The sequence below is a fragment of the Monodelphis domestica genome, chromosome 4, assembly GCF_027887165.1.
Source record: "Monodelphis domestica isolate mMonDom1 chromosome 4, mMonDom1.pri, whole genome shotgun sequence".
NCBI classification, from domain to species: Eukaryota; Metazoa; Chordata; class Mammalia; order Didelphimorphia; family Didelphidae; genus Monodelphis; species Monodelphis domestica.
The window spans coordinates 31,168,074-31,182,119 of record NC_077230.1 but is presented as its reverse complement, the minus strand read 5'-3'; the positions used below and the strand labels follow the sequence as shown (position 1 = coordinate 31,182,119).

Here is a 14,046-nt window from a genome sequence, read left to right as displayed (position 1 = left end):
CTACTTAATTAGGGATAGAGAACGACAGATGTATAGGGAGTTTCTGTGGCAAGGAGAAAAAGATGTGGAGGAGGAGGAGGATACAGATATAGCTGACAGCTATTTCATGCTCAAGGGTTTGCAAAGTCCTTCTCATAGCTGACTTAATTTGGTCCTCACAACAAAAGACTGAAGTAGGTATTATTATTATCATCATTTTACAGGAGGCAAAATTGAGGTCTTGAGGTGCGATTTGAATCCGAGTCTTCCTGAATACATATACAATGTTCTTTCAAATAGTCTGGGCTATCTATCTTTCCTAAATTGGGTTAGAGTTTGTCTAAATAATCTAATTCTGTGTGAAGATAAACTATTTAATTCTATCCATGTTAGGGAATAAGAGAAATGTGTTAACCATCAATTAAGGGCAGCTGAATTTTTCTTGATCCTCTAGTCACAAAGTCCTCAACCCAGAAAGCAAATATTGCCAATAGCCAATTCACAACACTTAGCCTTGTGAGTTAAGCAACAAAACTACCAAACCGGAGGATCTGAAAGAAAAGAAGATATGGAAAATATGGAAGGCAAAGAGTTATAGAGAGAATGTGCTGTTTTTGCTAATACTATTTCACCTTTCCAACCTTATTTTATTTTGATTCCATTACTGCTACTTACATAATCTGAGCTTTACAGTGGTTTCCCTCTCTGCAGGGGAGTACAATTGGCACTTAACAGTTTCCTAATATCTCTCATATTCTCTTGCTTCTATAACTTTTTTCATATTATTTTCCTCTGCTGCTAAGGATATATACATGCTGGGAATATATTTCTGATATTTAAAATGGAAATTCACCAAGTCATTATGCCTCACAGAGTCAATATGGATTGTGAATTAAAGGCACAGCTTTGATTCTTCTTATCCTGAAGGACCCTCAGGAGAGCCAGGAAGTTCAAAGAGACATCATGTGAGAAGAGAAGAGAAGAGAAGAGAAGAGAGAAGAGAAGAGAAGAGAAGAGAAGAGAAGAGAAGAGAAGAGAAGAGAAGAGAAGAGAAGAGAAGAGAAGAGAAGAGAAGAGAAGAGAAGAGAAGAGAAGAGAAGAGAAGAGAAGAGAAGAGAAGAGAAGAGAAGAGAAGAGAAGAGAAAAGAGAAGAGAAGAGAAGAGAAGATGCTATGATTCAACAGAACAGTTTGACAACCTGCCTGGGCTGAACCAGTCTTGGGGAACTTTTCCCTCTGGAAGAACTGATAGCAGATGGTGAAGTGTCTGTCTCTCTTTTCCCCCTCCCTTTGTCTGGGAGGGTAGATGGAGGGCAGATGTTAAATCCAAAGTTTTCTGTTCTTTAATGTTTATTTACATTTCTATTTAATTAGTCCTAAATGCCAGTGAAATAAAATGATGAATTACTTCTGTTTCATGTACTTCTTTACATGAAATGGGAAACCAGAGTGAAGAAGGCAGTGAAAGCATGTATAGGATGTGTATAGAACCTCTTTTTCTTAATTTCTGGAACCAATTAGGAACTGGCTAACTATATAAGGAAGAATCTTATTTTTATTTATTTTTTTTTACTTTTACAAATTTATTTTTATTTTTTAATTTGGAAAATTTTATTTAATTAATTAATTTAGAATATTTTCCATGGTTACAAGAGTCATGTTCTTTCCCTCCCCTCACCCTAAGGGAGAATCTTATTAAGCATATGTTTAAAAAATTTTTTTCAAGGTGAGATAAAGAAAATAGGAATATGGTTTCTATTTTTACCCTCTCCCAAAATGTAATGTAGAAATAGCAGTCACTATCTGGAGAGTCCTGTGGTCATGTTGCTTTTCCCATTATTCTATTCCACACATGCTCAGAAAACCCCCTTTTTAGAATTAAGTCAAGGGTAGTTGACTTAGGTAGTTGACCTAAGGAGTAGGTCATCTTCAGTGGGATGTCAAAGGGAAATGATTGCAAAAGAAGAAAGGGAGTGAAATAGCTACTATCCCTCCTGTATTAAGTAGCAGGTGAACTTTTCTACTTTATATGATCATACCTCATAGACCCACTATTACACATGACCTTCTACATGGAATCCCTCTTACTCTTATTGCCTTTCCTCCTACTTCAGTTCTCTGTCAAATCCTAAGACTAATTACTCAAATATGATTTCTTAAATGAAATTTTCTTTGACAACCCCACCCCGCCAAAAGTAACCATTCCTTCTTTTGAACTCTCAAGAAAAAATGTACACTTCTTTTATACATTTATTACATTTTATTTTATATTTTTATTCATTTGAGTAAATACTTTATCTGTGATTCTATATTTTATGATCTTTGATCACAAGGTCTTTATTCAGCCTTCATTTCTATAGCGAAAGGCTTCATGCAAAGAACCAAACATAGTGGGAAATCAATAAATGATTTTTAATGTTGAATGAAGTGTTCAGTTCCAGTTCATAATCATTAATTATGCAGGCTGGCACTGGAGATAGAAAGACAAAACAAAACTTTCCTTTTTTCTTTCAAAGTTTGAATAAATAATTTGCACTGGACAGCTTACAAATGGAGACATACAAGGCTCTTCAGCAGGGTCTATTTCCCAGGTCTCTGTGTCTCAAGTAAGCAATGGCAACAAATGAGATAGATTCTACTGGCCTTAGTGTAAGCAAGAATTTGACTGAAATCCACCACAGAAAATTACAACCTGTGCATTTGAAATGACCGATCACTATATTAATATAAAGAATGACGGCAAACTATATTTAGCAGTTATTTTGGGGAATCTGTATAACCTTTTATTGGCATGTGCTTGTGATAATCCATTGCTGTTTTGATGTCTTTTAGCTTATGAACATATTTTCCAAGGAAAAAATACATATATTTTGAAAATCTATTTTATCATGCCTCTTAATGCATCCTTATGTTCACATAAAATATATCTTAAACCATTTTATAGTTAAGTGATCCATTTATATTATAAATATTGCATAAACTTGTCAAATAAACAAAAATTTAATTGGAATAGGTTCAAAAGACTATCAATGTGCTAAAGAGACAAAAGGTGTCCCAATTTCTTTTTCTTGTTTCTCCCTCCTTTGTTGTCCCTCATACCAAGTTAGTAGTTATAAAGGAAAATGCATCATTTATGATAGTTGTTTAAAAAGAAATTTAGAGAGGAGACAGCCATATGGCTCTGTGGATTGAGACCCAGGCCTAGATGGGAGGTCCTAGATTCAAATTTGACCTGAGATACTTCCTAGCAGTGTGACCCTGGACAAGTCACTTGATCCCATTTACCTAGCCTTTGTCACTCTTATGTCTTGGAACTAATGATCAGTATTGATTCTAAGACAGAAGATAAGAGGTTTAAAAAATGAAAGAAGAATTAAATGACTCTAAACTAAGATGAAGTTGAAGATAGGCAAATTTTAATTAAAATCTATTAAATTTGGGTTTTTTATTAGCATTTTTTTCACAATAGCATTTCTTGTTGGCCAGCCTGGGGATTACAATATAAATTAGCAATGCTTGTCATCAGGTGGTAGTCTTAGTCTCTTGCCAGGTCCTGACTTTCCAGGTTAGTAGGATCTGACAACTTGAGCTTTGCTGGTCTTCTAGACTCCATGGTCACTTACAAGGTATTGGAATAAGACTTAAGCATATTGACTTTAGCTTGATTTTTTATTTTTCTTATTGCTTCAGAGGTCTAAATCTTATAAATCTTGTTCATAAAGTCAAATATAATGCAAGGTTCTACATGGTATCATTCTACAAGGACAAGCATTGACTTAGAGACATTTAATAAATACTTATTTAATTGAATTTTCATACCACAGTTGACATTGTTGACATTGGTCATTTTTTTATTTAAAGTAGAAAAATTGTAATAAGGGGTAGTTTCAAAAAATAATAACAATATCTTGAGCCTGCAAAGGGGCTGTGAGTATACTAGGAGCACTTGGGACCACTGGTCCATTTGGGGAAGCCCAATTCACAACTGGAAGTCCCCTTTCACACATTCTCTGACTTGCTGACAATTTTATGTGTACCATATGTTAGCATGATCAGGGAGTCAAAGCAAGCAAAATGCGGGAGCACTAAGATAGCAGATGCTGCCAATCACCCTCATGAGAGTAATCGCCTTGCTCTAATTGAGGCTGAATGAAAGTAGTAGATAAAAGTAGTCCAGTGTTCCAGGCAGGTGTTCCTAAAATGGCTTTTATGTTATGGCAATAAAGTTGATTGGATTACCAGGAGGGAGAAAAAAAAAAGTAGTTGGATGAGCCCTTCTCATAGCAAAGCAAACCTGAGAGGAAATATATCTTCCTAAAAAGAGCCAAGAATTAGTAGCCAACTGGGTTCAAATTCCAAATAAGACAATAACAATGTGATGTTTGGCAAATGACTCTTTGAACCTCAGGCTCCTCATCTGTAAAATGGAGATAATTATAGTCTATGTAATTCATAGTGTTATAAGGAAAGTTCTTTGTAAATCTCAAATCATTGTATAAATATAAACTGCTTTTAATTCCTGAGCATCTCTTGTACCAGGATGATTTTCTCTGGGTTTCTGTTACCCTGTGTTTGTTGTTTATATCCAAAGGAAATTGCTGAGAATTGTTTTGTGCTGCAAGCTAACTGACCTCTCAGTTAAGGAGTTTCCTTCCTGGTGAAGACTGGGACATAAGGTCAGATACCTCTGGGTCCTTGGCAATGCCTTTTAGCTCTTTTCTATCTTTCTATGTGTGCCCATGACCAAGGCTGAGGGAACTGGGCAATCCGGGCACGTAGCTCTGGTAGTGTAACCTCTTCTGGGTCTTTATTAGTACAGAATTTCTGCCTAGTTCTGTGCTCTGAAACATTTTCCTTCTTAACTTGATTAAACTATAGAGGCAATGTCTGAGATCTATTTCATGGAAAATGATCTATTGAATGATTTTTTATAACCACATCCTCCTCCTCAGAGCTTCTTCTGGAGATAATGACTTGGTTAAGCCTTATGTATATTTGAATGCTTTTTTTTTAAACAAACCCTTTCCTTCTAATTTAGAACTAATACTAATTATCAGTTCCAAAGCAGAAGGGCAGTAAGGGCTAGGCAGCTGGGGTTATATAACTTTCATTATCTCTTTCTTCTTTCCTTGAAGGAGGATTGGTTCAAAATAGGACAAGCCATTTCCTTCTTTACAGTTAGCTACTTCCTATGCAAAGTAATGAATGGCTCCTCTTCCCTTGGCTCAGTCTTTGTTGGTATCCTTGGGTGCCCAGGGTCACATAACAAGGAATTGTATGAGGTCACATTTGAACCCAGAACCTCCATCTCTTTATTCACTAAGCCACCTAGCTGCCCCCAAATGCTATTTTTAATACTCTTTAATGGCTGAGGACACAGGAAAAAGAGTAGGACAGAGCTGAAGAAATTCAGAGAGATTAGGAAGGAGTGTTTCAGTCTAAAAAAGAGTCACCAGTACATTCTTTTGTAAATCCAACTGATATTTCCATTCAATTGTGACTTCCTTTTTTATTAATCTGAAATATTTTAGAATTTTTAAGCTAAAGACAGATAGCATGCAGGGACAGACCATTGTGAATAATAGACCTGGTGAGCACTGACTTGCCAATTAATACATGCTTTATATGCTTTTTACTTCATATATCTTTTTCTCCCCTCTTTCATTTATCATCATCATCAATCATTCACTAAGCCTTTGGAGAAATAATGAATAACATTAATTATTTCACTAAAACTAGGTGGTAATGAGAAACCTTTCAAACTCTATGTCCTGCCAAGGGGATGAACCTAATTAGTCACCCAGTCACCCTTCTCTCAGTAGTACTGTAATGCCTGAAATGCTATGGAGATTAGAAACTGAACAAGAAACTATCCTAGAGTTCATTGGTCAGTGACGAATTTGGACTTTGGAGATTGTTTGAAATTTTCAAGGAGAGTTCAAGAGTTGGTCTTGGGTTTATGTGAGTAGTCAAGTGTCCAGAACAGAGCCAAGTCTTCAGTTCACGTTCCCATGCCCTTTCTTTCAGAGACTCTGATAGGTTGCTGCTGCTATTAATACATGGGGTGGGCAGAAAGAGTTCCCTAAAACTGTAGAGGACTCCAAGTGTGAGTGGGTGAAAGGATCCAATCACCCCTCTGAGACATCTGATTCTCCTGTTTCTGTGATGCAAGTGGAAGCATTTCTTATGAACTGTCCAACTCCTTTGCATTCTGTCTCTTTCTTCTTTCCATGAAGAAGGATTGGATCAAAGTAGAAGATATTTCCTTCTCTACAGTAATTAGCTGCTTCCTACACAAAGTAATAACACCTCTTTCCTTTGCTTACTCAAGTGCCTTTTGTTGCTCTCCCTTTCTCCCCATTATACAAAAGGTTAAGTTAGTTGGCATTGAACAGAGCACTGGACCAGAAGTCAGGAAGATGAAATCTAGCCTCATGCTTACTGCCTGTGTGACTGTGGACAAATCATTTAACTTCAACCTACTTCATTTCCATTCCCTGTAAGATGAGGATATTAATAGCACCTACTTTCCAGGTTTGTTGTGAGGACTGAATGATATAATATTTGTAAAGTGCTTTGACAACCTCAAAATGCTAGCTGTTATTGTTATTATTATTAAAATAAAACCAGCTGGCTACTCATCTTCATTGGGTGATTGATGGGTCAAGATTTGGTCAAAGGCTTAAATCAGGAAAAGAAAATAGAAAAATAAATCCGCTTCAAACTGATTTTGAGGGGATAAGGAGTGGCAGGTAAAATTGGTTCAATCAGGTATCATAAATGTAATGTGAAGAGACAGTACTCCTAAAACAAAGTCCAAATTTCTACAAGAAGCTGAATTTATAGAGAAATAATTAATATAACTGGAAATTGACTCCTCGACCCGCTACGCATAAGCTCTTGAAGCAAAGGTAAAGACTAGGGAAAGAAATGGAATTTATCTTACAGTACATAATTTACACATGAGTTTAGGGTATTCTTAATCAAGGAGAATGATTGTAACCCCAAAAGTAAAATTAAATTAAAACTTAAAATATCAAGGAGAATGTGTTAAACCTGGACCATAGCACTAGATGACACAATAGATAACACATATCAAACTAACCTCAGACTTAGTAAAACTTAAATTTAAATCTGACCTCAGATTCTAACTAGATGTGACTAAGTAATTTAGTTGAGGAAGTTAATTAACTTTTGTCTGCCTCAGTTTCTTCCTCTGTGAAAGGGGGCTAAGAATAGCATCTAACTCCTAACTAAACTTCAAACTGCTCTATAAGTGTTATTACTATACCAGATAAATAAACATCAGAGAATATTCCTTTATTTGCCCTTATATTCTTTATATGTGGGAGCTTCTCTCCATGTATTTTTTATAAGTTCCCTGAACCAGATTTTCATGTGGGGACTTTATAGGCAATCCAATATTTACAAATGCCCAAGTCTTATGGGTTCAAACTAGTAGTTCAATCAACTCCCTCAACATTATCACAATAATAATAATGAATAATTATAATAAAATAATTTAATTATAAATGTTTGCAGACATATCAAGTCACTTTACATTTGGTTGCTTAATATTTAGGTCATTTCTAGTAGATGAGAATCTATTTTATTTCTAATTGCTCCCAGAGAAGTAATTCCTAGTCATTCTCAGTAACTCATTTCTATGATTAATAGTAGATTCAGGAAGGAGGTCAAAGAATGACTAGATAAAATTTGTGGGACTCCTGTATTTATTGAGCACTTCTTTGAGCAAAATTCACTGGTTGTATTTAGACTTGACCATCATTCAGAAGTTTGAATTAAGGAATGAGAATCACAGAATGCTAGACCTAGAAGGAAATTCGGAGATGTCAGTCCAACACTCTCATTTTCTAGATGAGGACAGTAGGTCCAGAATGATTCAATAACTTGTCCCAAACCACACAGCTACTTTGTTAAAGCTATCATTGAGGCACTAGCTAGCTATGACAGAACACCACAATTTCCCCAAAGAATTGAATGCCTTGATCAGTAAACAGAAGCTTTAAGCTCCATCTCATTCTTCCTGTGCCATGTGACAGAAGGCTTCCCTTTCAAGGAGTTCCCAATTCACTTTCTGTCCATTAATGACATCTCAATTCCACTTCAGTTTCCAAATCCTCGTGAGTGATTGCTTCTCCTTCAGAGGAAATTCTCCAGTTCCTTATCAATTTCCAAACCGTACTAATAAAAATTGTTCTCTCAGGACCGAAATTACAAGTCTGACTTCTATCTGACACATTCCACAACAGAAATGAGAGGTTCAATCTGCTCAGCTTCCCAGAGGCAATCATTCTTGGGTCCCCTCGTCTTAATATAAAGCTGAGTTTTCTCTCAAAGGGAATAGTAATGAAAAATGACTGATCACTTCCAAATTTTTGTGTAAATTGAAATTTCTGAAAATAGACAAGACATAAAGGCTTTGGTGAATTTAATAGTACCACCAATACAGTGTCAACTGCATTAGATAGCCTAATTACCAATTTGAAAGCAATGAGTCATCCTCCAGGTATTTCACAGCAGTTGAATTTCCAGTTGGCCACATGATAAAATGTTATTGAAATGAACATAGCAAAGGTCACTGTCACAAAATATGTGGAGCTCTCTCTGTAATATTCATGCAGCACTTGAAAGATTTGCAAACATTTCTTACCTTGACCTCCAATTACTACATAGGGAGAGAGCTTTCCAGCCTGAGCAGAATTTTAATCCAGGACCAGGATCACATGCTTTTCTTGCTTTGTTATCAGCTTTGGTTCCAATAAGAAAGCTAGAGGTGACCCCAAAATGTTATATATGCTTCCACAGTGCTAAATGGCTCGAGTGTTATATTACTTGAAGCAAGTGTGAATGCTGAGGAAAGGGAATACTCTTCTAAAGACTTCAGTGACAGTCTCATATTTTTATTGTCAAAACTGTGAAGGTTCCTTATTTCATCTATCTACTCAATCTGCCTGTTCTTTAGTGGAAAACCTGTGTATGAATCATTGTGGGATTAAATAATGCTTCGTTTTGAACACTTTCACCTAAAAAATGTGCATTTATCTTTCTTGGTTTTATTAAATACAGCAAAGGAGAATAAAAAGAAAAAAATTACCTCTGTTAATATGTACATCTGGGGAATTTATATCTTCTTTTTAAATGTGGCTGATATTTTTACAGTTCTTTTCTGTTAATTCTTTTTACCATATTCCCCACAACATTTAAGCAACAATTTTCCTGATAGTCTTTAAAAATTTTTTATGGTAGTATGTCTTAGTTTATATTTATCATTATAATGTGTTTTCTTCTATGGACTGGATTTAAACAATTTGCCTGGGTGTGGTTAAAGTTTAAGTACTTTTTAAATAAAAAAATGTCATATTTGTGCTGGTAATAGATAGCAAATTTGGTCCCCAGGGGGCAGCTGGGTAGCTCAGTGATTTGAGAGCCAGGTCTAGAGATGAGAGGTTTTAGGTTTAAATCTGGCCTCAGATACTTCCCAGCTATGTGACCCTGGGCAAGTCACTTGACCCCCATTGTCTAGCCCTCACCACTCTTCTGCCTTGGAACCAATACACAGTATTGATTCTGAGATGGAAGGTAAGGGTTTTTTTAAACCAATTTTTTTAAATTGGTCCCCAGTTTACAAGTACCATCTACTAGTCCTCTTCTATCTTGGGAAGAACTGGATAATTTCATAGCTTCTTCATCCAACCTCTTTTGTGGAGAAAAGGGCAACTTCTTGGCAGTACTTTTCTTTTTTCTTTTTCTTTTTTTGCTTGCCAGTGGAGTGTGAAATTCAGTTGAGAAGAAGGTGTTTGGGTCCTAAGTAAAGGGTGCTTTGAGACTCTACTGTCTGCTTTACCAGTGAAAAAGGTATATGAGGTTTACCTGTCTACCAGGGACTCCTAGAATAATCTGGTCTCATATGTTTTCTGACAGTTCTAAAAACAGCTTCCTCTTCAGACCAATTGCCCCTTCCCTTCCTAGCTGACCCTACAAGTGCTTTGTTTGGCCATGCAGAAAAATATCATTTATAATCACTTTCAAGAACTGCATACCAGTCATGATTAATTACCACATAGTACAAGAATGGCAACTCACATCATTAGATGTCTGTCATTTTTACTTTGCTGTATGTTTTATTCTCTGACAAAAACTATGTTCATGCATGATAAATCTTCATAGATAGTTTCCAAAATAGTCAAGTCATCTACTCATAGCTTAAAAAATAAAATAAAAGAGGAGACATTGTTAGTTCTCCTTGGCAAACAGATAGGACTTAAACTCAATGAATCATCTAGGAAAGAGCAGGAAATTTAAGATTCACTTAGGGAGACAGATGAAATCCTCCTAGTAGGTAACATTTGTAGAATTGCTATCTTTGGGAAACTCATTAAACAAGCTAATGGTATCTAAGAGAGATAACTGCTCATGATCATCCATAACTGCATAGTTATAACCAGAATAGGGAAACAATAGCTTTGTCCTAAAATGTGGAAATTTAGATGGCATTCATAGTAATCACAGTGCTGAAGTAGGGAATCACAACTGAGCTATACTCTGAGTAAGCAAGAATAATCAATTAAGACAGGATTGTATTAGATGTACTGCGTTCTTTCTTTAGCAGCCAGAAACCCAAATGAAGACATTATTTGACCAGTTTCTCTGGGCTCTCTCAAATGCTATTGTAGTTATTGTAGGAAAGAGAGAGAAAAACAAGCTACAGGAAAGAGAATGGAAAAAGGCTAGGTCTTTCTTCATTTGTAGTAACAATAAGCAAGCAGAACAAAAATCAATAGATATTCTTGAAAAACAAGAAAACTCAGAACGAATACACACATAATACAGAAGCATATTACAGCTACATACATTCCCTAAATTCACACACACATATTCAGATATACTCTCATAAACTCAGTTTTCTCCCTGAAAGACTACTGGCCACATCTCAACAACAAAATTGTGGAATACTTTGAATATTCTAGCATACATGAACTATGAGGCACTTTAAATCCTAGCCAAATGATGAGGTTATCAAACTCAGTCCAAATGACTAAATATGCTGGCTGGCTATGGATTTCATAATAGCAAATGAACAAAATAAATATGAGAATAATAAAATCCAGAGGCTGCATTTTTTTTTACCAACATGCTATTGTAATGATGTATTTTGCTCATTTTAACTGAGGTTTTAGATATTTAGATATTAAGAACTTAAGGGAAAATAGAAAGAAACCTCAGTCCTATGAAAAAAATTGAATTGCATTCTAATTTCTAAAGGACCCTTTCTTATGGATAAGTCAGGAAGTTTAAATAAATTTTATTTTTCACATTGTTTTACTCTTGCAATATATTTGGATTATTTTCAAATATGGATAGTTCATTCTTATTTTACTTGAATAAAGGAAAGCTCAAATGATCAGCTTAATAAATTTTAAAAATATGAGCAGAAATTCTACAGGATTAGTTTTATAAATATGCAGTGTACTTAGATGTATATATATAAACATATTTATACATTCCATCAGTAGAGAAAATGCCCTGAATTTTATATCTAACCTTATGTTGTTGGACTTGGCGCTTTAGGTCTTCAAGATCAGGACCTAGTGGTTCTGCTTCCATTTTCTTTGTCCTGGCTTCTGTTTCTGATAACCAGTCAGTTAAATGTGTTAGTTGCTGGTTCTGAAGATCCATTAAAACTTTGTGTAAACTGAAAAATAAAAATAAGTAAATTATCACCTAATATGCATATACATCATGATTAAAATATAGCTTAATAGTTTTTTTTAACATTATCCATTTCTATTTGAAAATCTTACCTAAATTATCCAAAGTAATCAGAGAGCCTTAAAGCTGGATAATTAATCACTAAATGATGAGTTCTATTCCTAAAGGTATGTAGAGGAGGGAAGATGGTGCCCTATAGTAGTGAGATTACTTACACCAACTCTCATGAAATAAAATATTATTGATGTATTAATTATATTTAATCATAAGTTATTCATTTTGGGAGATATAAAATAGCTAATAATTTCTTGTTCTGATATCATTAGAAATACCTGTCTGCAATATCTGCTTCTATAATTAAACTAGTGATTGGCTATTACACACACACATATATATATATATATATATATATATTAAGTACATAGAAATATTTGATAAAAGCATTATATTGTAACATTATTATGCATGCATATTTGTTAATATAAAATTAATGTGGAAATGATAAGGAAAAACTTATTCATATTATTATAGTATTTATATTATATATACATATAGTATAGTATTATTTCCTCTCTAAATACTTTATTAGATAGAGGGCTAGATTTAGACTTAATAAGTCCTGGGTCCTGACACCAATTACTTATATGACCACTGAGAGTCACCTAACTTCTCTTTTTGCCCAGGCAACTCTTGTAAGATTCTAAATTACAGATGAGTTAATGAATGTGATTGCACTAGTAGAGAGAATTTATAAACTTGGGGCCATTTGCACCAGTGGAATCACAGACACAGGAGACCACAACTACTTTTTTTGTTTGTTTGTTCAATTTCTTTCTAGTTCTCTGTTATAGACTCTTGGATGAATAACTTTCATAAAATTTGAAACTCAAGTGTGATCTACCTAAAGAAAAATCAATATGGCAAATTCCAAACAATAAAAAGATGGAACAGACTAATAATTCACATTTTAAAATGATTATTCACTTTGTAAAATCTGCAGACAAAATGCATTGCATTATACAATTATTTCTCTGCCTAGTTTCACTCCCATAGAACATGTTGCCCTTCCCAGGTTAATTTTATCCTCTATTTCTCTGTCTCTGTCTCTGTCTCTCCCTGTCTCTCTCTGTCTCTCTCTGTCTCTCTCTCTCTCTCTCTCTCTCTCTCTCTCTCTCTGTCTCTCTCTCTCTGTCTCTCTGTCTCTCTGTCTCTCTCTCTCTCTCTATATATATATATATATATACATATATAATATATAAAATACATACATAATTTATATAAATATAAAATTTCCATGCTGCTAACTCAAGCCATGATTGATAAACTCCCACTACCTTCCATCCTCCTTTTCTTTCTGACTGTAGGACTAGAGGGTGGAGAACCAAAATCCTCCCAATGCCTTCCTTATGGATAAAAAATTTGGCCTTTTGGGCCTATTCTACTCTTGCATCTGTTGCTTTGCCTGGTTTTAACTCCAAGGAACATGATATCCCCTAGACTCCCTCTCCCTCTTCCTGACTTCTTTTGTACATGGTCTCCTTTCATTACATTATAAACTCCTTGGGGTCCTGCATTTTAATTTTTTATTAATTATATCTCTGGTTATTATTGCTCATTTATGTCCTACTTTTCATGACCCTATGTGGGGTTTTCTTCACAATGAGCCTGGTATGATTTGTTATGTTCTTCTCCAGTTCATTTTATAGATGAGAAAACTGAAGCAAATAGGTTAAGTGATTTGCCCAGGGTCTCACAGCTAGTAAGTGTTTGAGATCAGATCTGAAATGAAGAAGATGAATCTTCCTGACTTCAGGTCCAGCACTATGGCACCATCTAACTGCCCTATATCTCCAGAGCTCAGCACAATTCCTGGCACTTAGTAGGTACTTAATCAATGTTTATTGGATTTGATTGAATTGGTCATTTAGCTCTGTCTTCTGTCTGGCATTTAAAAGAAAGTGATTAACTTGCACTTTTAGGAACACAATTCTTATACAACTGAATTTTAATGAATATCCCCTCTCTAAATTTATATTTTCATTTTATTGAAAAAAAAAGGATTAAATGGTGATAGGGCTTTTGTTTGTTTTTTACCTTCATGGAGAGATTCTCTGCTTTAGCATCTTTCAGATATGGAATCAAACACCAAAACTTCTTCCTAAGATTAAATCTTGAACAGGATATGCAATGCCAATTTCACAACATAAATTTTTGACTTTATAAAACAAATATGTCTCTAAAGACCTGATTTGGCAATAAGATATTTCAATGATCAGGTAAGATATGATAGGCCAGTATATTTGCTGAGTGAAATTTCTCCTTATGTTTTCTTATA

The 14,046-nt window shown here is 34.9% G+C and overlaps 1 protein-coding gene across 7 annotated transcripts in view; it reads right to left on the bottom strand.

Annotated features, from left to right (window-relative positions):
• DMD (dystrophin) overlaps positions 1-14,046 on the bottom strand; it is a 2,399,796-nt gene that overhangs the window by 1,644,008 nt on the left and 741,742 nt on the right. For all 7 annotated transcript variants that reach the window (XM_007493357.3, XM_056797113.1, XM_056797116.1 and 4 more), the window contains one exon: positions 11,544-11,694. In XM_007493357.3, the coding sequence (XP_007493419.2) occupies positions 11,544-11,694 (151 nt within the window). The remainder of the gene's footprint in view (positions 1-11,543; positions 11,695-14,046) is intronic.